General features: G+C 46.0%; 1 protein-coding gene and 1 non-coding gene across 7 annotated transcripts; both read right to left on the bottom strand.

Annotated features, from left to right (window-relative positions):
- Positions 1 to 12,731: 12,731 nt before the first annotated feature.
- Positions 12,732 to 18,559, bottom strand: LOC107145799 (trehalase-like). 6 transcript variants are annotated; one of them, XR_007344596.1, is made up of 5 exons: positions 18,285 to 18,527; positions 17,916 to 18,027; positions 17,490 to 17,637; positions 17,234 to 17,287; positions 16,764 to 16,985 (listed from the first exon to the last, which is right to left on the bottom strand). XR_007344596.1 is itself a non-coding variant. In XM_048795966.1 (5 exons), the coding sequence occupies exons 1-4, from the start codon at positions 18,510 to 18,512 to the stop codon at positions 17,283 to 17,285; spliced, it is 447 nt and encodes a 148-aa protein (XP_048651923.1). In that variant the 5' UTR covers positions 18,513 to 18,527; the 3' UTR covers positions 16,764 to 16,985; positions 17,234 to 17,282. The 6 variants fall into 6 exon arrangements, 1 of the variants encoding a protein (XP_048651923.1); XM_048795966.1 differs by having other exon boundaries at positions 17,490 to 17,591; XR_007344594.1 differs by lacking the exons at positions 16,764 to 16,985; positions 17,234 to 17,287; positions 17,490 to 17,637 and adding exons at positions 12,732 to 13,203; positions 14,434 to 14,935 and having other exon boundaries at positions 18,285 to 18,559.
- On the bottom strand, positions 13,198 to 13,325 carry LOC125613996. Its single transcript, XR_007344640.1, has one exon. It is a non-coding gene; the product is annotated as a small nucleolar RNA SNORA20 (small nucleolar RNA).
- Positions 18,560 to 24,280: the final 5,721 nt, after the last annotated feature.

Raw genomic sequence — 24,280 nt, 5'->3', positions numbered from 1 at the left:
TGAGAAGTTTGCAGCCTGTGATTGGCTGAAAGCGCAGGTGCAGTGCTTGGCTGAGACTCGGCCACTGCTTAGGAAACTGTGCTCCCAAGGGAGCCTGCCTTCACCTACCTGTTGGAGGAGCTTTAGGACGATTTTAATTGTTCTTGTTTTGGTAAACTAATCAGTTTAAAGGGATTGGCTAAAACCTTGAACACTGATACCACTTTCTGCCATCATCATAATGGACTTGTTTTGTCTCAGTATGAAATTCACAATTCACAAAAATCCAATTAGTTGGGCGGTTGGGCAGTGCTTTATGCTTTATCTTTTTGTTGTTCTGTGCATATGAATCATTTAGTTACAAAGGATGTCTACAGAGACGCATTTAGGACTTCTGAAGGGATACAACACACCAGGGAGATGATTATAGTGGCAATCTGGGAGAGGATGCCAATAAACTGATGTATGCTTTTTTTTTTTTAAAGTATGGTATTTATTGAATGTTTATCATGTTTGCACCATTGTAAAGTCAAAAAATTGTAAGTGGAACCGCTGTTAGGCAGGGATTGTCTTGTGTTATTTCCTTCAAAACAAGTATTTTATTATTATAGGAATACCTTTTCATTGACTTATTTTGATTTTGATTATAATGATTAATTACTTCCCTGAGGAAAATAGGAGTCTTTTCAAAAGTAAGAAACATCCCAAAGAGTTTTGCGGTTTTTTTTTCCAGTTTCAGTGTAAGTAGCTGCATGACCCTAATTCAAGCACCTATTGATTACCATACACTTAAAGGGTGAGTTTCAATAGGTTATTTGTAAAAGTGTACTTTTTTTTTAAGTTACTTCTTGACACATGTCTCCATGAACTTAACTGACAAAAATTAAACAATTCAAAGTTCACACGATAAAGATAGTTCAATAGTATTCTAGTTCAATTGGTCATAGTCTTTGTTCCAGGAATGATTGCAATTAAGGACCATGGGTTACTATAAAATGGTTTGATTTAAAGGGGCATCCATTTTTGTTGTTAGCCTGGTAATACAAGTTATAGTTACCTGGATACCCCACTGGAAGAAATGAAAAGATTGGAAAATTACCCTGGAGTGGGGGGGATGGGGAACTGGGGATAGGGTTAGTGTCATGCACCTGAATCCCATGGACTTGGGAGGTTGGGACAGGAGGATCACGAGTTTGAGGCCAGCCTTAGCAACTCTGCAAGACCATGAGCAATTTAGTGAAATCCTATCTCAAAGTAAAAAATATAAAGGACTGGGGATACAGCTCAGGGGTAAATCACCCCTGAGTTCAATCCCCTGTACCAAAAATAATAAAAAAAAATTAGAATAGTCCAGCTTATTGTCCACCATTCAGGATGCCTGCAAACCATCTGTTAGCTGCTCTCAGAAATATCTCCTGTGTTCCTTCCTTCTGAGAAATTTCCTTCATGTATCCAGAAGCAGGATCTAGAGCAAATCTAGGATTTAGTAACTAAATCTAGGATTTGGTCACTTTTAAATGTAGCTTTTGTAGTAATAAAGTCAGGGAAAAGACAAGACAATGTTCAGTTGGTTCAGCACTGTTTGTAAACCTCAAACTTGGGCAAAGGGACCTACAGCTTCAGGATGAGCTGTTAAGTGCTTTTGTTGGTCACAAATGTTCTCTTTACCTCCTTGGAGTGTCTTCTACCCACCTGAACCCTTGGGAGGTATGATTGGCTACAAAATCCAAGATTTCTCCCAATTTATGGATTAGCTTTAAATTCCATACCACTTGTACCCTACTTCCAAGAATACTCTTGCACCCCCAGGAACACTTTTGGGAACATTTCTTGGTGAAACTAACTTATCTTTATCCACTTTGAGGTTAGTACTAATTCCAGTTATTGAACACCGAGGCCTCTGATTGTGGGAGGTATCTTGGGAGCTTTCAGGGAAAGCTATTTGGAAGGCAAGAAAGAGCCAGGTCACATAGCCAGGTTCTGCAACCAGACAGGAGGCTGAACACAGTAAGCAAAACTCCCTCGACTCAATAGAGGCCCTCAGAGGCTGGGAAAGAGCGCCACCTGGCGTCATTAGAGCAGAGTTCAGTTAAATTTGTTTGCCTGTAATTTTGTGCTGATCTTGAACAGGGTCCAGTAGAAAACTTACTTTATGGTGGATTCTGAATAATATGCTATAAGGATACATAACACAGTTAGTGGAAAGGAACTTTATTGGATTTAGTACGTGAAATCATAAAGTGATTACTCATACCTATGTAGATAGTCCCCAGGTCATGAGGACTCTTTCCTGGAAGCACAAAATACTTTTTCATCACTCGATAGGTCTTATACATTTGATAGTAATTGGGGAAAAAATCGGGGTATTGTATTAGTCATGTTAATAATGAAATACTTGAGGCAAGTAACTTATAAAGAAAAAAAGATGTATTTTGGCTTAGGGTTTCTATAGGATCTAGTCCAAGATTGAGTGACCCCTTTGCTTGGGGCCTCTGGTGAGGGAGGGTGGCACATCATGGTAGGAGCATGTGGTGCAGCAAGCCATTTGCCAGGAAGCAGTGAGACTGAGAGGCTGGGAACCCACAGTCTTCCTGAAGAGCAGGACCCCAGTGATCTAAAGGACATCCCTCCAGGCACCATCTCTCAAAGACTCCAGCATCTTCCACCAGCACCTCCCGGGGTGAAGCCTTTAACACAGGGGTCTTTGGGAAACATCCCTCCAAACCACCACAGGACCTATTCTGAGCAAGTGCAGGAAGTCAAGTAGCAGTGATGTTTAGAAGTTCAAGGTAGCTTTCCATTCTTCCTTTGGGGCTTCGAGGGGCTGTCACTGGGATGGTGAAGAGGCACTGACATTAGTGAAATGTTTCCTGACTTGGAGGCATTAATCTACAAACCCAGCAACTGCTCTGGTTTCTGGCCAGAGCAGGAGTATAGAAAGCCTGTTCTCCTGTATAAAACCTCATGTAACTCCTGCTCCTAACCCCTGAGGCAGCCTACAGTGCAAGGGTCTAAAGCCTTACGCCACAGCATACTCCACCAGGTAGAAAAAGCCCTTCGTGAACTCAAAAAACTTAACTCCAGAAAAACCCATAAGCCAATCAATAAATGGGCAAAGGAACTGGACAGGCACTTTACAGAAGAAATACGAATGGTCGAAAAAATGTTCAACATCTCTAGTAATTAGAGAAATGCAAATTAAAATGACACTGAGATTCCATCTAACTCTAGTCAGAATGGCAATCATCAAGAATACAAGTAACAATAAATGTTGGCGGGGATGTAGGGAAAGGTTTATTCATACATTGCTGATAGGACTGCAAATTGGGGCAACCACTCTAGAAAGCAGTGTGGAGATTCCTCAGAAAACTTGGAATGGAACAACCATTTGACCCAGTTACCCCACTCCTCAGTATATACCCAAAGGGCTTAAAAATCAGCATCCTCTAGTGACATGGCCACATCAATGTTTATAGCAGCTCAATTCACAATAGCTAAGCTATGGAACCAAACTAGGTGCCCTTCAACAGGTGAAAAGATAAAGAAAATGTGGTACATATATATAGTGGAATATTACTCAGTTATAAAGAAGAAGGAAATTATGGAATTTGCCGGTAAATGGATGAAACAGGAGAATATCATGCTAAGTGCAATAAGCCAGTCCCCCCAAAAAATGTTCTCTCTGATATGCAGATGCTAACCCACAACAAGGGAGGGTGAGGAAGGGAAGAGTAGAAGTTCATTGGATTAGAGAAAGGGGAATGAAGGGAAGGGAGGGGGATCAGAATAGGAAAGACGGTAGAATGAATCAGACATAACTTACCTATGCTCATATCGTGTTCAACCACAAGAATGGGATCCTAATTAGAATTAGTTGTACTCCATGTATATATAATATGTCAAAATACACTCTATTGTCCTAAATTGTCTAAAAAGAACAAATAAAAAATAACAAGAGGCCCTTTGTGACCCACCAACGATGACAACCAGACCTTTCATGATCTAGAACCCAGAGAGTTTGAGGCTTTTGGAAATAACACCAGAGAAAGACTGCCCTTGAACTCCACCGGAAGGGACCATATCAAAAGCTATCCACAAATTATGGTCCCGTGGATTTTCCTGTGAGGAAAGGGAGGGGGATGGGACACAGGAACTAGGAGAAAGGGAGACTATTTTAGACTTTTATGATGAAACAGAAGTCTTGATCCACAATCTTGGGAAAGCTGCCCACATCTGGGATGCCTCTGCTTCTGGGGAAGCTCCTCCCTGGCTAGCTTTACAGTAAGGTCTGCACAGGTGTGCAGATCCCGGAATCTGGCCCTTCTGAGTTGAGAGGCATGGATCCAAGACTCAGGCCCTGAAGTCCTGCTGTAGAGAAGCGTTTGGTGTGGTCCTCTCCAATGGGGCCCAAGGGCAGTCTTTCTGTGGTGTCATTTCCAAGAGCCTCAATCTCTAGGTTCTAGATCATGAAAGGTCTGGTTGTCATCAGTTGGGGGGTCTCTTCTTTTCTCTGGTGGAAATATGCTTTGGCATAATGCACCAGAACCTTGACCTGTGGAGTCGTATCAGAGGCTGTGAGTGGGAGATAATGATTTCATAAGGTGTCAAAGGTTTTCGAGAGGAGGGCACCTGAAGCCTGTCAATGGGCAATACCTTTGACCAAGGGCGATCCAGTCCTCTCGGTTAACTTTGCCTGATGCCACTGTGTTTGTAATACCTTATTTAATTGCTTCACAGTTTCATACCTCTATCAGTGAGGACTTTGCCATTCGCGCCCCATAAAGGAAATACATTTCTAATAACCTTGTCACTACTATTCTAGCACCAAATGTCCTTCACAGGAAAGCTTCTATTCAGGCAGAAAGCAAGGTAACAATTGAATAAAATCCATCTGTATGTGTTCGAATGATCCAGCAGGTACCAGGTATGTGTCCTCTGAAGCTTGTTTTGTTTTTGCTTTGGGGTACTGGGAATGGAACCCACGCATGCTAGGCAAATTGTCTATACTGAGCCACATCCCCAGTCCCTTGACTTTTTTTGAGACAGGGTCTCACTAAGTCGCACAGTCTGGCCTCACACTTGCGATCCTCCTGCCTCAGCCTCCTGACTACTTGGATCACAGGTGTGCACCATCACGTGTGGCTCACCTGAGGTTTTTATTGTCTTACCTGAATTATGGACTTGACATACCAAACATTGTCATACACCATTTTAATAATTCTAGAACAGTCACCACAACCATGTTTTCTCATAAATGGGGTCATTTTACCTTTCTCATGATGAATTGTTTCACAAAAAACTTTTAATAATGGAAATTTTGAGGACTCAGGAAAGAGTAGGCAACCATGCAGCCTCTCCACTAGTTTGTGTTTAACATTGTCTGAACATCCAATTAAACACAGGTTTTTCCCTCCAACTCAGGTGTATAGCACCATTGAATAAGTAGGTTGTCATAGGCAATTTGACTTGGATGTCACTCACATTGCCTGTCTTAATCTCAGTACTGGCTGACTTAGCATGAAAATCTGCCAAATAATTTCCTCGTTATCTAATTGATTCTTGTTTTGCTTAATGTTGAGTTAGCAGTTTAATGAACCAGTTCATCCAATGGTGTGATGCCTTTTTTTTTTTTTTTTTGTACTGGAGTGAAGCCAGGGACGTTTAACCACTGAGCCACATCCCCAGCCCTTTTTATATTTTATTTAGAGACAGGCTCTTGCTGTTCAACTTCGAACTAAGCTGGCTTTGAACTTTCAATCCTGCTGCCTCAGCCTCCCAAACTGCTGGGATTAAGGCTTGTGCCAACGCACCCAGCCTAACGGTGTGATCTTAAAGTGATCAGAAATATATAAGTGTCAGATTCCTTGCTGTGAATCTCCTTGAAGACAAAATACTTTGGCTTTTAGTTGTGCAGAAATATATCATAGTGAACATTAACCATCTATGACAAGACCCAAAACAACTACCATTAAACATCTGATGAGAGATCATTACAATGAGAAAGACACTTATTATTCTGTTGCATATAACATTTTAAGTTAATAACGGTGGGGGCTGGGAGTGGTTCAGTGACATAGCGCTCTCCTACCTCATGTGAGGCACTGGGTTCGATCCTCAGCACCACATTAAAAAATAAATAAATATCATGCACAAGGCCCTGGGTTCAATCCCCAGCACCACAAAAAAAAAATAATAAAAATAAATAAAGGCATTTTTTAAAGTACTTCTCTTGTTTGTAGATGGACATATGTATATATGTATGTATGTATGTAGTGCTGAGGATCGAACCCTGTGCCTCATGCATGCTAGGCGAGCACTCTACCACTGAGCCACAACCCCAGTCCAAGCTGAAAATAAAGATATTGTGTCCATCTACAACTTAAAAAAAAAAAAGAATAACTATGATTATGAGCAATAGTGGTACACCAGGACAAGCAGATTTCTGTGAGTTTCATACAACTTCTGAAACAGTTATTAATAACATATCCATACAAATATAATTCAAAGAAGGTTTAGCTTTGCTTTTTTTTTATACTGGAGATTGAACCCAGAGGCACTTAACCACTGAGCCTCATCTCCAGCCCTTTTTTATATTTTTTATTTAGAGACAGGGTCTCACTGAATTGCTGAGGCTGGCTTTGAACACAAGATCCTCCTGCCTCAGCCTCTTGAGCTGCTGAGATTACAGGCATGCACCACGGTGCCCAGCTTAGCATTGTTTATTGACAATGCTTTCTGTATAATCTAATACACCAAATAAGTCCAATTGGTTTACTATTTCTCTTATTATAGAAAGAGGGATTCTTCTGAGGTATCGCAAAAGCTCATCTAGAAAATCCTAAAGTTAATTTGAGGTCAAGAAAGAGAATTTAGAGTTTGATTTGGGGAAGTAAAAAAATAATAATGGCAGGCTAGGATTGTGCTCAGTGGCAGAGCACTTGTCTCGCATGTGTGAGGCACTGGGTTCCATCCTCAGCACCACATAAAAATAAATAAATGAAAAATAAAGGTATTGTGACAATCTACGACTAAAAAATATTAAAAAAAAACCCCAAAAATTGGCTTAAAACACTTGATCAAAGTAGGATCACAGGTCAGTGTGAACAGTAGTCATTTAGACAAAGGGATAATTAAGACATCAAAGGCAAATATGGAAAGTTACATAATTGTAGAAAAGCTGTAATTCAGCTTTATAGAGGCCTCAGTTTTTGTAATTGATCAAAAACCTAATAAAGCCAGATGCACACCAGTAATCCCAACGGCTCAGGAGTCTGAGGCAGGAGGATCACCAGTCCAAAGGCAGCCTCAGCAATGGAAGGTACTAAGGAACTCAGCGAGACCCTGTCTCTAAATAAAATACAGAGTAGGGCTGGGGATGTGGCACAGTGGTTGAGTGCTCCTGAGTTCAATCCCTGGTACCCCCCAAAACAAAACTAAACTAAACTAAAAAGGGCTGGGATGTGGCTCAGTGGTTAAGCACCCATGGGTTCAATCATTAGTACCCTCCCCCGCAAAAATCAAACTCTTCCTAATTTGTCTTATGAGGCTACCATTACCCTGACACCAAAACCAGATAAAGACATAACAAGAAAAGAGGATCACAGTCCAATATCCTCTGTGCATACAGGTGTGAGAGTCCTCAACAAAATAATACTAATAAACCAAATCCAATGGTTTATTAGAAAGAGATACACTATGAGCAAGTGAGATTTATTCAAGGAATGCAGAGGTGTTGTGCACTGTGAATGTAATATAAATAATTGAACTGTATACCTAAAATGGCTAAAATGCCAAATTTTATGTTACACATATTTGACCATCATTAAAAAAAAATTAAGGAAGGAAGAAAGTGTATGACATCTGGCCATCAGTGGTGACAGTGGTAGGGAGAGGAGCCCTGTCAAGGGGCCTCTCTGAACTGGGCCACCTTGCCTGAGTTGAGAAATTAAACTGAGCCTAGGGCTGGGGATGTGGCTCAAGCGGTAGCGCGCTCGCCTGGCATGCGTGCGACCCGGGTTCGATCCTCAGCACCACATACAAACAAAGATGTTGTGTCCGCCGAAAACTAAAAAATAAATATTAAAAAAAAATTCTCTCTCTCTCTCTCTTTAAAAAAATATTTATTTAAAAAATAAATAAATAAATAAAAAAATAAACTGAGCCTAAAGCTGCCTCCCTAAGGGCCAAACTACCTTCACATGTTATTGACCAGTCTGCAACTTGAGAATAAACTCTTGAAACCAAGCCGTTGGGTCTCAAACTGATCAGGTGTGTTCAAATCGGCAAGCACTGAGTGGAGACCCATCAGGCTCTTTTCTTTCTTTCTTTCTTTCTTTCTTTCGTTTTTAGTATCGTGGGATTGTGTATGTGTGTGTGTGTGTGTGTGTGCGTGCTGCTGGCATTGAACCCTGGGTCTTGTGCATGTGAGGCAAGCACTCTTCCAACTGAGCTATATCCCCAGCCCTTCAGCACTGGGGATTGAACCCAGGGGCACTCTACCCATGGGCTAGCTCCCCATTCCTTTTCATTCTTCATTTTGAGTCAGGTCTCCATAAGTTTCCATGTTACAGAGACTGGTCTTGAACTTGCGATCCTCCTGCCCCAGCCTCCGGAGTAGCTGTACAGTCGTGAGCTGCCATTCCCATCTCTCTAATAGGCTATTTCTGTATGGCACTTCCTTTTTCTCCCTATAAATACTGACTTTACTGGTTCAGGGTGCTGCCTGACTCATGAATCACTTCTTTGTTCAAATAAATGCTGCTGAATTAAATTTGTTTAAAATTTCTGTTCTAACAGATTGGTATCAGAAGTGCAATCTGAAGCAGACCTACAGCAGGGCTTGGTGGTGCATGCCTGTCATCTCAGTGGCTCTGGAGGCTGAGGCAGGAAGCTCTTGAGTTCAAAGCCAACCTCAGCAATTTAGCAAGTCCCTAAGCAACTTAGTGAGACCCTGTCTCTAAATAAAATATATTTTTAAAAGGGCTGGGGATGTGGCTCAGTGGTCAAGTAGTCCTGAGTTCAATCTCCAATACTCTCCCCCAAAACAGCAACAACAACTAAACAAAGCAAAACAACGCAGACCTCCAGAGATGCCCCGGGAGTACCAAGTGCCCAAGCAAAGTGACCCACTAGGACCCACGGTGCCCTTCAATCTGCTGCAGCAACTGAGTTCATGGGGGAGTCCTTTATTAGATTCAAGCTCTACAAATTTGTATTTTAAACTCTCTGGCTTTAAGCAAAAGAGAAATGACTCATCACAGGAAAACCTCAACACAAGTAATATCTGACTTTGCATTAGAAACAAGGGAACCAGTGGCATATTTAAAGTACTTAAGGAAAAACCTGCCAACCAAGAATCCTTTTTTTATTTGTTCTTTTTGGTCTTTGACATATCATACATACATGGAATATAACTTCCCATTCTTGCAGTTGTACATGATGTGGAGTTATGCTGGCTGTGTATTCACATGTGAACACAGGAAAGTTACGTCCGATTCATTCTACTGTCTTTCCCATTCCCAACCCCCTCCCTTTCCCCTTCTCCCTCCATCCAATCCAGTGAACCTCCACTCTCCAGTGCACTATTGTGAGTCAGCATCTGCATATCAGAGAGAACATTTGGCCTTTGTTTTTTTGTGTGTGTGTGTGGGGGGGGACTGGCTTATTTCACTTAGCATGATAGTCTCCAGTTCCATCTATTTACCCACAAATGCCATAATTTCATTCTTCTTTTTGGCTGAGTAATATTCTGTTGTGTATATATACCACATTTTCTTAATCCATTCACCTGTTCAAGGGCACCTAGGTTGGTTCTATAGCTTAGCTGTTGTGAATTGAGCTGCTATAAACTTTGGTGAAGTCACATCACTGTAATGTGCTGATTTTAGTCCTTTGGGTATATGCCAAAGAGTGGGGCAACTGGGTCAAATGGTGGTTCCATTCCAAGTTTTCTGAGGAATCTCCATGCTGCTTCCCGGAGTGCAAACCCAGAATCTTCTGTCCAACAAAGCTAAACTGAGTCTAAAGCTGCACTAAACAAAAATCTCATGGAACCACAGCAGTATATATGATCTGTCACTGACTGAATGATTTTTTGGTTTTAGATTCATAGCAAATTTGAAGAGGAAGTAAAAGAATTCCCAGAGCCTGGGATTCTGCACAGGCACCATCTTCCCCTGTGTCAGCTCTGGGCCCCACAAGAGCACCTGTGTTACAATCAAAACTCCCAGTGCCACGTGGTCATCACGCACAGGCCAAAGTACACACTGGGGCTCACTCTTGGTGTTGCAGGCTCTGTAGGTCTTAAAAAATGTAGAGTGGCATGTACCCACCTCTATCGTATCACACAGGACATTTTCAAATCATTCCCCCCCCCCTCTGACTCCTACCAACCACTGATCTTTTTTTTTTTTTTTTTGGTACCGGGGATTGAACTCAGGGGTGCTTAACTCCTGAGCCCTTTTTAAAATTTTATTATATTTAGAGACAGAGTCTCACTAAGTCGCTTGGGGCTTTGCTAATTTCCATCCTCCTGCCTCAGCCTCCTGAGCCACTGGGTTTACAGGCCCTTATCACTGTACCTGGCTCGGTACCCCACCCCTTTTTTACTTTTTATTTTGAGACAGGTTCTCACCAAGTTGCTGAGGGCCCTGCTAAGTTGCTGAGGCTGGCTTTACACTTGGGATCCTCCTGTTTCAGCCTCCCAGGTCTCTGGGACTACAAAGTATTTTGCCAAATACCTCTTCTACATCTATTGACATAGTCATGCAATTCTTCCCTCTAGCCTGTGGATGAATGTGTTGAATTACATTAGTTGACTTTCAAATGTTGAACCAGCCTTGCATAGGAAGGATAAATCCCAAGAGGTGGTGGTGTATTGTTCCTTTTATGAATTGGATTCAATTGCCAAATAGTTTTCTTGAGGAATTTTGCTTCTATATTTGTTTTCCTTTCTTACAACATTTTGTCTAGTTTTGGTGTTGGAGTAATGCTAACTTCACAACGAGTTAGGAAATAGTTTCTCTGCCTCTGTCTTCTGGATGAGATTGTAGAGAACTTGTATAATTTCTTCCTAAAACATTTTGTAGAATTTATCTGTGGACCCATCTGGGCCTGGCCTCTTATTATTGATTCCATTTCTTTAATAGCTATAGGCCTATTCAAATACTTTCTTTTTGTTTGTGTTTTGGCAAAGTTTGTCTTTCAAAGAACTGGTCCATTTTATTTATGTTATCAAATTTGTGAGCATAGTGTTGTTCACAACATTCTTTGTTATACTTTTTTTGGTTTTGGTACCAGGGATTGAACTCAGGGGCACTCAACCACTGAGCCACATCCCCAGCCCTATTTTGTATTTTATTTAGAGACAGGGTCTCACTGAGTTGCTTAGCTCCTCGCGTTTGCTGAGGCTGGATTTGAACTCACAATCCTCCTGCCTCAGCCTCCCGAGCTGCTGGGATTACAGGTGTGCGCCACTGCACCTGGCTTTTTGCTATACTTTTAATGTCTGTGGGATCAGTGGTGATGTTCCTATTGCTTTTCTTTCTTTTTTCTTTTTTTTAAAGTGTGTGTGTGTGTGTGTGTGAGAGAGAGAGAGAGAGACAGAGAGAGAGAGAGAGAATTTTTTAATATTTATTTTTTAGTTTTCCGCGGACACAACATCTTTGTGGTGCTGAGGATCGAAACCAGGCCACACGCATGCCAGGCGAGCGCACTACCACTTGAGACACATCCCCAGCCCCTGCTTTTCTGACATTAGTAATTCATGCCTTTTTTTTTCACAGCTGGGCTACAGACTTTTTTCTTTTTCCTGGTGCTAGGGAATGAACCCAGGAGTGTTTAACCTCTGAGTCACGTCCACAGCCTTTTTCTGTTTTATCTTGAGACAATGTCTCACTGAGTTGCTTAGGGCCTCACTAAATTGCTGAGACTGGCTTTGAACTTGCCATCCTCCTGCCTCAGTCTCCTGAGTTGATTCAGGTGTGCTCCACCACGCCTGGCTTGGGCTAGAGACTTATCAGTTATAATGACGTCTTCAAGAAGCAGCTTCAGGTTTTATGGATTTTCCCTCTTGCTTCCCTGTTTTTCATGTCATTGATTTCTGCTCTATTTTTCATTATTTGTTTTCTTCTGCTTGCTTGGGATTTAATTTGCTCTTTCTAGTTTTCTAAGGTGAAAGCTTAGACTATTGATTTTAGATCTTCCTTCTTTTCTAATAAATGCAGTCCGTGCTATGAATTTCCTTCAATCACTGAGTTCACTGTCTATGACAAATTTTGACAAGTTAGAGTCCACTCAAATAAATACAGTGCCACCTCCTGGGCCGTGAGAACACAATAACCGAGTAGCCTGACTCCCTCCCTGCTGCCCTGGGCCTTTCATCTCACTTATCCACTGACTGCAATCACTCAATATGTGGCTGTGGTCAGAATATGAAAAATAGGGCCCAAGATGGTAGATGTGTGCTTAGCATGTGTGAAGCTCCAGGTTTGATCCCCAGACGATATACAATAAAAAAAAGTTTTGATTTTGCCGTAGCTCCTTCTCTAATGCTCTTACCTAGTTTATATCGTCTCAGCCTCTGGCCTGCATGAAGCTCCTTCCCCTGCAAGTTTTGTTGTTGTTGTTGTTGTTTTGTTTTAAACACTTCGTGCAAAGTAGCTCTCCTGCCCCAGGACTCAATTTTTTGTTTGTCTGTGTAAGTTCTCGTTTCATCTCATTTCATCAGAAGGATCCATTCACAAAATACAGAATTCTAGGTTGATGGGGTTTATTTATTTATTTTTTTCTCTTTACACTTTAAATATTTCACTCTGCTCTCTTTTCACTGCTCGGGTTTCCAAGAATTCTGATTTAATTCTTCTTCTGGCTACACATGGTGTTTCCTTCCTCTGGCTTCTTTTGGGATTTTTCTCTTTAACTTTGAATTTGTGAGTGTGGATCTAAGAGGCCTAGGTGTAGATTTTGGGGACGTCTCTCTTACTTGGTGTCCTCTGAGCTTCCGGAATTCGTTGTTTGGTGTCTGATATTATATTGAGAGACTCTCATCATTGTTTCGAATATTTCTTCTGTCCTCTTCCCGCTTTCTTCTTCTGTTTTCCGAAATATATGATGCACCTTTTGTAGTTGTCCTACAGTGCTTGAGTATTTTTTCTGTTTCAGGCTTTTTTCTTTGTCTTTGAGTTTCAGAAGTTTCTTTCTCTCTTTTTCTTACAAAAACAATGTCTAGACCATGTAGAAGAGATAAAAGTTACTTCACCTCAATTTACAATGGCTCAATATTATTTTATCCCTCAAGTTTGACTGCTCAGATCACTGAGAGACTATGGCAGCAAATAAATGAAAAGGTGAGTTTTGGAGGTTTCTGTTAACATATCCTCAAGTTCACTGATTCTCAGCCATGTCCGGTCTGATAAGCTCATCAAAGGCACTTTTCACTTGTTACAGTGTTCTTTAATTTATTGGGTTCCTTTTTGTTACTATAATGGAATACCTGAGGCAGGCTAACATTATAAAGAAAAGAGCTTTAGCTCACAGATTTGGAGGCAGAAAGTCCAAATAGCATGGTGCAGATTCTGGCAAGGGCAGTGGATGGCAGAGATCATATTACCAAACAGGAAGCCAGAGAGAAACTGGGGCCCCTCTAAGAGCACACCCTACAATTAACCTGAGAACCTCACTCTAGGTTCTACCTATAAAGTTTTCACTGCTTCAACAATGCCACCTGAACATCAAGCCTTCTGCACACGGACCCCTGGAGGGACAAAGTGTACAGCAGCACTTCCTTTATTCTTTCTTTGAATTTTCTCCGTTCTGTTATTATTGCCTAAGTGCCCTTTACGTTGTCTCCCTTCTCTACTAGAACCCTTAGCATATGGTTATCCCCAGTCCGAAAATTCCAGCACGCTGCTCTATCCAAGTCTGGTTCAGATACTTTATCAGTTTCTTCAAACAGTTTTTGCCTTTTATTAGGCCTTGTTATGTATTTACTTATTTATTTAGGTGCTGAGGATTGAACATAAGACCTTGTGCATACGAAGCAAGTGCTTTACCACTGACCCACGTCCCCAGCCCTGCCTTGGCATTTTTCATTTCTTTCTCCCTGAGCCCCCTCCGTCCTTTCTCATTTCTTTCTTTCTTCTTCTTCTTTTCTTTTTTAAATTTAGAACATTATATTTCTACATAGTGTCTGGGTTCCTTTCGACACAATTATACAGACAAGGAATTCGATTCCAATTCCCATTAGCCCTCTCCTTTCCTCCCCTCCTCCCTCTGCCCTGCCCAGGATTTTTTTGTTGAAAGCTAGACATGACTGCCGAGGTTCATGGTCAGCTAGCTGTGGGTCTCCGTACCTGCCAGTCTGCCCCTCCAGTGTTGGAGAGCAGCGGCTTGCCCGTGACCTTGATTCTCTGGCAGATCTAAGAAATTGTCGATTTTCTGTTGTTCAATGTTTACCTGTTTTGATGGAGTGACCCTCCCGTGCCAGACCAGAAACAAGGCGCCCCGCCGGGTTCTTCCTCCGGCTCTGTCTTCCCATCAGTATTCTTTATGTGATTTGCCATCTTTCTGTCGTTTATTTCTTCAAGTCCTAGAGTCTCCAACACTGGGACAACATCCTGTGGTGGAAATCTCGGTCCTTGTCCCGGGTGCTTGTCCAATAATAACACCATTTTGAGAAAAGGGAGAAAGAAAGTTGATTGCTTTGCTAGCAAAGGTGAACCACGGGGCACTCCTGTCCCAGAGGCTGTGAGGGGGTTTTTGTAGAGGTGACTCAAAGGCTGCATTCCACATGCTCTCTGTTGGAGTTGGGAATTCACGTGTTAATTTGGGAAATAGCCATTTCTGAGGTCTTCTGGTACCATCCCCAAAGTCTGGATTACTTCTTTCCTGCGGTGGTGAGTCCTCAAAGGACAGATAACCCAGCCTAGGGTGGGGAAGAAAGGTAATTCCGTTTCTTCTGAGATCAGGAAGGGGGAGAGATCAGGAAAGAGCAGGGAAAGAGGAAGAGAGAGAAACACATCATTTTAAAAATCACTTTCAGTGGCAGAGCAGCAGGGCTATGTTCAAAGCATAAAGTGGACCGTGGTTACAATCCCAGACAGTTTCTATTGCCTGAGTGAATGTGTTTTGCTGTGTATCATTCTTTCCCTTTTCTTGACATGTATCCCAGATTTTTGTTTGTTTTTGTTAGAAAATAGACATTTGAGGCCTTGCATGGTGGTGCATGCCTATAATCCTAGTGACTCAGGAGGCTGAGGCAGGAGGATCACAGGACGGCAGCCTTGGCAACTTAGCAAGGCCCTGAGAAACTGATGTGACTCCATTTTTGAGAAACCAGCCTCTACCTCAGAGCAGGGCCAGTCCAAAGGGGGGCAGGGGATGACCCTTGTCCTTGGAAAACCTGTTCCTAGGCACATAAGCTACCCTGCTGAGTCATTCATCTGTACCAGATGTCCATGACTCAGCTAATGCAAGTTCCAGAAAAGACCAAAAGAATGCTTGAGGCCTGATTCAGACCATAGCGACAACCAATCAGAGTGAGACAGGGAAAATATCTGAAATGCCTGGTGACCCTCCCAGTAGTTTCGGTGATTGATAATATGATTAGGCAACCCTGCAGTTTAGCATATACACTCTCGCAACCTCTTGCGGCCTAAACCAATCATTTCAAATGTATCCACCACTTAAACTAACCAATCACCCCTTCCTGACTTGTTCCCGCCAGTGAATGTACTAATCAATGTTAAGAGTTGTTGTTTGATTTTCCCGTAGTATGAAATGATTTGCTGTGTGATGTTGTGACGCATAGAGTATCCCCCCAAAACCTATAAATCCTCACTGAACTAAGGATCAGGACTCACTCTCGGGACCGCTGCGTAGGAAACGGTTGTGAGTCCAGGCTCGAGCTTGCAATAAAGACTCTTGTGTGATTGCATCGGATTCGGCTCCTGGAGATCTATTGGGGTCCCACGAATCTGGCATGTCAGCCCTAAGCAACTTAGAGAGACTCTGTCTCAAAGTAAAAATATAAAAAGGGCTGGGAATGTTGCTCAAGGGTAAAGCCCCTCTGGGTTCAATCCCCAGTACCAAAGGAAAAAAATAGGCATTGTAGGTTATATATTGTAGCAATCTGTGCATTTCCTCTTCCTTGAGTTCATTATTATTTGTTCACCTATGTGTGGACTGTCTGACTGGATTATAACAGTCCCCTATGTGTTGTAGGCACCTACCTGAGGTGTTAAGGCCATGGTGTGACTCCTTGGAGGGGCCAGAGCTTTGGGTGTGCCTAGTCACTCCAAGGTCTGGGCAGGGCTCTCTCCCTGAGCACACCCAGCAATTAAGCTCCACTAATTGCAAGCCAATTGTTCAACTGTCTTCAACAAGACTCAGGAATATAAATTGATTTGAGAGAGGAATCCATTAAGGTCTGGAATCCTTTGAAGACAGAGTCAGATATTCATTCTGACAGCATCTCCCCTGCCCTCCTCCCCAGCCCCGGGTCCCTGTGGCCTGGGCCAGGCTGGGTGTTTTTCAGTATTGGTAAGCATTTACAAATAAGCAGAACAATAAAGCATTTGGACTATGTAAGTGTGTGGAAGACCAGGCTGTGTGGGGCATGGGGCTGGGGTACATGGGAGGTGGGGCGGTGTCTTTACCCTGCAGGATTAACACCCCATCAAGGGTTCCAGAAGGGCCCCAGCCCCACCACCTGGCCTCCAGGCCACTGCCCTGCCCCCTGCACTGTGAACAGAGCAGCCTGGGAGATGGGGCAGAGGAGGCAGGGGAGGAGCTGGAGCCAGAGGAGGAAGTGCAGCAGGCAGGGGCAGTGGTGAGGCCACCCTGCTAGTCCCTGGTCACCACGGCAGGAAGCTGAGCAGGAGGTGGAACAGAAGGGCAGCCACCAGGCAGGGGGGCACCTGAGGAGTCATCTGGGTCCCCGAGGTCAGCCGGTCACCATAGCGGTCCAGGAGCATCAGGGCCATTCCATTGGTCCAGCCAAACCCCTCCTGGAGACAGGCAAGGCCTGTGGGGCCAGATCTCAGAGGAGCCCAAGCCTCTGTTTTGACGGTGTGGGATTCCCTACCCCAGGAGCTCTGTCCCGCCCATCCCCAGGGGTACCAAGGAGCACCAGTCAGGTCCTCCCTGTGGGCCCCCAGACAGGGCACACTGGGGCCCAGAGGGTCAAGTCGGTTCTTGTGGACAGTGGAGCCCAGGAGTTGTAAGGTGTTGGCCAGCTCAGCCCTGGCCTGCTCACCTGAACTTCATACTCCCCTCCTCCACCTGGCTGTCCACCATTGCTGATGTCATACTGGGGACAAGAGGGCAAGCTGTAGGTCAGGAGCTGTCCCCAAGCCACCACTCCAGCCCCAGGCAACCAGCCTTGGAGCCCTTGGGAGATGCTCTGGCCTGAAGCTCTGGCCCCTGCAGTGCCTGGCAGTGGCCACTGGGCGCCGCCACTGTCCTGGCTGCACAGTCCAGGGTCTGCCAAGCCTGACTCTTCCCCACCTCACCTGGGGGAGGAAGGTGAGGGACATCAAAGTTAGTTCGGATCCAATTCTGGGCCAGTTGAAAAGTCACTTCCTTGGTCCGAGGCGAAGAGGACTTGGCCAAGCCTAGACTCCACCCCAAGCAGAACCTGAATCTTCAGAGCCCCCTTCCCTGGCACAACAGAAGCCTGAATCTTACTGTCCCACAGAGGGAATGAGGCCTGGCTGGGTCCTGAGACCTCTCGGAACCGGAGGCCACCCTGCACTTTACCCAGGGCTGAGGTTTGGAGGGAGAGGAGGGCTGATTATACTGGACAGGGGGAAGGATGTGTTAGCTGCGGGGCAGAGAGAACAGAGAAAGGACCAGGGGTCCCACATCCTTAAGTCACCTCCCCAGTCCCGGAGCAGCTGGGGTCCACCTTGGCACAGATCCCCTTCCCACCTGCCTACCTCTGATGACCAGATCTTGCAGGGGGGCCCAGGCATTGGGGAAATCCCACTGCTGGCCTGTGTTCCGGAGAGAGGTTGGAATCCCATGCTGGTAGGTCAGGACCTGGCTGTCCTAGAAGGTTCCAGACATTGCTGGGACTGTGGGTGGAGCCTGGGCAGGGAGCCAGGATGCTGGGCCCTCAGGGAGCAGAGGGGCCCTTCCTCCCCTCCTCTTCTTGGCTCACTGCTGTCCCCTGGTGGCCTGAGTGGGACCCGCAGGCAGGACAGGCACAGACAGCAGTGGGTAGGTGACTGGCCTGCCAGGTCCCTGCTCAGTGAGTAGAGGGCAGTCCTGTCTCCAGGGGCTCAGAGCGTCCAGCTGTCCCTCACCTCCAGGTATTTCAGAGCCTTGTCCACGGTGGCAGGGTCAGAGAAGCAGCCGGCCCAGAGCGGGGCGAGGTTGGAAGGGTAAAACTCCAGGTTCTTGCCCTTCTCTGTGTCGTAGTCGAACCAGGCGCCTTTCTGCTCATCCCACAGGAGGGCATTGAGGGTGGCCAAGCGCTGGGCCTGCAAGTTTCTGTACCTTTCAGCCTGGGAGTCGTTCCCTGGTGGTGGCATTGCATTTGGACTGAACAAGCAGAGACCTGTCCTTGGGTCCTAAGGAAAGAGCTTCTGAGGTCTGAAGTGGAATATCTGCCTCTAACCCCTCGTTTCAACCAAACAGCCTCCCCAGCCTCCTCAGGCCAACCTAGACTGCGGCCACCTCCAGGCTACGGAGTGCTGCCCCCTGTGCCACGTGGCCAACTCACTCCCCACTGGCTCTCCCCTGCCTGAGCTCCTGGGCCAGGCCTCTCCACCAGGGATGGGACTGGTGCCCTGTGTGTGGGGAACTTCCTCCCCTTTCTCTGAGGCTAAGAGAAGCCAGCAGTTTGCCCAAGTTCACCCAGGCCCTGGCCCTCCCTGGCACTGAGAGCTGCTCAGCATGTTTGTGCTGGCACAGCCCCTTCCTCCCTGACCTGAAAACACCTGCACCCTCTTCTGCTGGTTCCTCAGAATCGCTGAACCTCCCACACTAGAGCCGGCAGGAATGGCAGAGAGGACCTGATGTGCAAGCCCCGGCGGCTCCTGCCCTTGCTGTTCCCGGGACACATTCCTCCATATCTACCACACCTGGGGAAAGCGTTGGGGTTTCCTTCCCTCTTGGCCAGACACTGTGGTGGAGGCTGGCCCCTTGGATCTGGCTTGTTGGTGACAGGTGTGATGTGAGGATAAGGGGACACGGGGGGACACAGCCTCTCAGTCACTGCCGGGTGGTCACCTGCCCAGTGCCAAGCTGGGTGGTCAGCCTTCTACTCAGAATCCAGTTGAGCCAGGTCCTCAAGGGCCAGTAGCAGGGGGTTGAGGACACTAAGGCTTGGCCCTGACCACCTGGACAAGCAGCCGCAGACCTGGAGCAGAGCCTGGCCACTGCCTGCTGCTGCCAGGGCTGTGGCATGTGGCGCTGCGGACCCTGGAGTGCTGGGGAACTCGGAGCCAGGCAGTGTCCTGGGCAGGGCCAGGCCCGCTGATGTGATGTTCCCAGGGACTGGAGAAGGCCTGGTGTGTCGGTGTGCGTGTGAACACGTTTGTGTGTGTTTGTTGGGAGGTCTTAAAAGTCTAGTGACAAACATGGCTGAGAGAAGGAGGGTCCTCCTCCCAGACATGGCAGTGAGCTCAACAGAAAACACTCAGCCAACCAGCCTCTCTGAAGTCCTCACTGCAACTGCTCAAGACAAAGCCTGATTGTTCCAGATACTGTCTTTCCCTTCACGCTCCACAACTGATCACCAACAAGTTCAATCTTCAAAATAAATCCCCTTATCGAACCACTGAGCACCATTCCAGGCTACCCCTGGAGACAAGCCAGGGTCTCCTCTTTCTGGGAGCCCCCTCCTCCTTACACTCAGCCTGTTCTCACCTCTATCCTGGCCACAAGAAACTTCTTCCTGATCCTTGAAAGGTGCCTCAGGGCCTTTGCATGCAGTTTTTATGCCTGGATTGTCCCCTCCCTGATCCAATCAGGGACCGTTCCTTCCACTATTCTGCTCCCCAGAGACACCCCCTTCCTCTTGTCCAACACCCTCTGTTCACCCTGAGCAGTTCCTCAGCTGCATTCACTGTGACTTGTGCCTCTCTCCCTATCTAACTTCCATTCATGCTCTTCTTGCAAGAGCTAGTGAGGTGATCAGGGTGGGCGAAGACAGCTCCGCAAGTCCACCTGGAATGAAGAGTGGTTGGCGCCCTGCTTGCAGGAGGCAGGATGGGCTCACTTTGTAGTTGGCGATGTAAACCAACACTCAGGAGGGAGGTTTGACTTGCCCTGGGGCAGAGAGAGAGAATATCAGGTCAGGGCCTACCCAGGGGTTCTGGAGGCCTTAGGCCCCCTCTCACACCCAGGCTGGGGACACTGGGCAGAATGTTTGCTAGAACAGTCCTGTGGTTCAAGGAGCAACTTGGAGGGCAGGCTCTGGTCAGCAGCTCCTGGACTGTGCACAGGCCATTCTCAGGCAGCTTCACCTTGTCCCAGGTCTGGGGGCTCCATGCTGAACACTGTGCCAACTGTGCAGGGAAATGGGGCCCCAGGCTCCTTCAGGCTAAGGCTGCATCTTACAGAGAACCTCCCAGGGGTGTAGGGCAGACTTGCCCAAAGATGGTGACTTGGCAGCAGGAGCAGGCCAGGATGCCTGATGGCAGAGCCTCCTAGAATTCTAGTCTCTTCTCTGAGTTGTCCCTAGGGCAAGAGAGATTGCAGAGGGCAAAGAGTCAGGGGCCTGTAGTGAGGGGGCTGGACATGGGGCTTGCTCCTCTGCAGCTTGACCCCTGGCCTGTGTACTGCTGCCCTCTCCTCCCAGGGCAGAGCCTCCCACTTGGCCAAGATCTGGTACAAGACAAGGAAGGCTCAGCTCCCCTCCCCCTACTCCTTCACTCAAACCACAGCCACCAGGGCTGGGGTGGAGCTCAGTGGCAGAATGCTTGCCTAGCATGTGTGAGGCCCTGGGTTCAATCCCCAGGACCACAAAAAAAAAAAAAAAAACAAAAAAAAAAAACTCATCTACTGTCAAACCACAGCCACCTGTGGATCAACAAGGCCTCTCTCTCTCTTTTAAATTTAACCCCCAATTGCCCGAAAGATGTGCACCTGAAAGATGTGCATGACTGGGGCTGGAGTTGAGTCACTGCTCCTGCACACACCGGGGACTCTGAGCGCTCACCCTCAGCGTCTGCACACTTCTGCATTTCAGCACATGGCAGCAAATTTTGAAGCAAGGGTGTAGAGTGCGCCTCTGGGCCTGGTGCTGGTGAGCTGCAGCTGCCTGCAGCCGCCTCTGCCCACCAACAGCACCAGCCCGACCTCTTGTTCTCACTTCAACCACTGTGGCTTCCTCTCTCCCCGTGGGAACAGGGCAGGGGGTCAGGGGCACCCACCACGCTTGGGCTCCTGGGCTTCTCCCTGCCAGCTGGGGAGTCCCACTGCCGCTGCCTATGTCAGCAAAGTCAGATGCCACCGGTGACCCCAATTCAAGTCACGTGTTCTCCTGCGTTTTTCCTGCAATCCCCAGGGTTCATAGATCCCTACAAGAGACGTTTTAAATCAGAACTGCATCCCAGGAGACCGGATTGAAGCCTCAGCTACCGCACCACAGGCCGTGTGCCCTCGGGCAAGTCCCAGCTCCTTTTCAGGTCATTTACTATGAATTGAAGGCTTTGCTCTTTATCTGTGGGTGAAACTCAAATTCCAAGTTGTCAGCGAACAGTTTGCAGATAAGGAAGCCAGCAGCCGGATGGCTATGAGAGGTAGGGTGTGCTCAGCGTGACTGAGACTGGAGTGACCTGGACATACAATGCTGTGTCATGAGGGGCTCAGCCACAGGGGATGGTTGCTGTTGGGCATGTGGATTTCTTATTTAAAAAAGTTCCTGGGTGGGGGGGTTGTGGCTCAGGGGTAGAGCGCTTGCCTTGCATGTCTGAGGCACTAGGTTCGATCCTCACCAACACATAAAAATGAATAAATAAAGATATTATATCCGTCTACAACTAATATATATATATATATAGATAGACAGATAGATAGATAGATAGATAGATATGTTCCTGATTTGTTGAGGGTGGGTGGGAAAGGTGGAAATGCATATTTCTAAGTGTTATCTTCTCAGTTTTCAATGTCTCAATGTCTCAAATTCTAACCGTAAATCTGAGAGCAATTGCTGTGTGTATGGTGGTGGTGGTATACGTATTTAAGAGGGGGCATGACCACCAGAGGGTTCTGTGTGTAGGATCCTCTCCTCCCACAGTGCTCAGGGCTCTGTCCTAGAACCCAGCCTGAGCCTGGAATTTATTTATTTATTATTTATTTTTAATTGTAGATGGACACAATATATTTTATTTATTTATTTTTATGAGGTGCTGAGGATGGATCCCAGTGCCTCACACTGGGTGCTAGGCAAGCGCTCTGCCGCTGAGCTACAGCCCCAGCCCCTGAGCCTGGAATGTTGACTGAATCATTGGTGTCCCCCTTAAATCAATGTGCTGTGTGTATACTGATATCCTTAATAGATAGACATCTCTTACAAATTTAAAAGGAAAGAAAAATAGTGCTTTCACACAGAAATAATGTACAGAATACATATGACCCGTCAATAAACATAAGTTGTGTTCATTCTTCTCTAGATGTGGACTAGGCCTCGGCCCCAGGACCCAGCTGCTGGCCACCCCCTGGGTTGCCCGTGCCCTGATTCTCTAAGGCTCACCCTGATCTTCCCAGTCTTTTACATATTTATAAGCAGAAACAGCATTGATGGGAAAAACAGCACTTCAAACTATTTATTCAGCTTTGACTTTGAGGTGGCATTGCAGGCTGGGAAGAGAAGGACTGAGACATCCCCACTCCAGGCTGGGATCAGGGCTTTGTTATCGAGCCTAAAGGGTCAGCTTTCCTTCTCCTAGTAACACGACCTGATCCCAAAGTACACTCCTGTCAGCAATGGTGCTGGGATTTACTGGCCCGGCACCCTTTGACAACATCTTGGGTGTGTCTCATTGCCCTCTGATCCTACGTATTTCTTTAAGGAAGAGCTACCTCTGTCTGGAAAACCTAAATAAACTCTCTAACTTTGCTTAAAAATTACTGATTTTGAAGTTACACAACTTGGCAATCAATACATTATTAGTCTCCCACTAGTTTTGCTGTTGGTAACACCTCTGATGTGTCTGTAATGATGGTAACAGTTGCCTAGGCTACTCTCCAGGGACCTGAAGGCCCCTTCCCTTTCTTCCTTTCTTCCTTTCTTCCTTTCTTTCTTTCTTTCTTTCACCAGGGATTAACCCCAGGGCACTTAACCATTGAGACATATCCCAGCCCTTTTTTCATATTGTATTTAGAGACAGGGTCTTGATGAGTTGCTTAGGGCCTTGCTAAGTTGCTGAGGCTGGCTCTGAACCTATGACCTGCCTCAGCCTCCCAAGCCAATGGGATTATGAGCATGTGCTACTGCACCTGGCCTGAAGGCCACTTTTGCTGAAAACGCACTCTTCACTTGGCCTGCAGACATGGGTTGGGGGCTGGAACGGGAAGAAATGGCTTGGCATCTCTACCTTCATATTGTGTCTGTCTGCTTTGCTGCCTTAGCCTTTGGTCAGATTCTATTCAGCACGTGGACATGTGGAACATTTGAGAAATGCGCTGTCCAAAACTATAATACAGGGTTAACTTGACCTAGACTTGCCTAGTCTCCTTAGCCTGTCACCCCTTAAGGTTAAAGACACCTTCTAGCTGCTACAGAAGGAATGAAAAGAGGTGGCACCTGAGTTCCTGAAAGATCTCCACCTATTCCCAGAAAAGATATGAATATTCCCTCAGTCCTTAGCCTCTGTCTCTCCTACCTTGTTCCTGTCCTATGTCTCTAACCCCTCAACCCTGCAGTAGAGAAGCTGATTTGTGAGCTGAGATTCCTCTTCTCCATTCTTTGGCTACTGAACAGAGCCTTTCTTTCTCCTTAGCACTTGTACTTTGGACATTGGTTTTCCATAGGATGAGCAAGAGGAAGTCCCTTTTGCTTTCCCTGGAGAGGGTTCAGAGAAAGCTCCTTAAAGGAGATTCATCTGGTCCAGGTGCAGTGCACATGCCTGTAATCCCAGTGATTTGGGAGGCTGAGGCAAGAGGATCACAAGTTTGAGGACAGCCTCTGCAACTTAAGCCCTAACCAACTTAGTGAGACTCTGTCTCAAAATTTGAAAATAAATAAATAAACAAAAGAGCTGAGGCTGTAACTCAGTGCAAAAATGTCCCTGGTTTCAATCCCCCGTATTAAAAAAAAAAAAAAAAAAAAGATTCACCTGACTTGGTGTTC

The sequence above is a fragment of the Marmota marmota genome, unplaced genomic scaffold (assembly GCF_001458135.2).
Source record: "Marmota marmota marmota unplaced genomic scaffold, marMar, whole genome shotgun sequence".
NCBI classification, from domain to species: Eukaryota; Metazoa; Chordata; class Mammalia; order Rodentia; family Sciuridae; genus Marmota; species Marmota marmota.
This window is presented reverse-complemented; position numbering and strand designations above follow the sequence as displayed.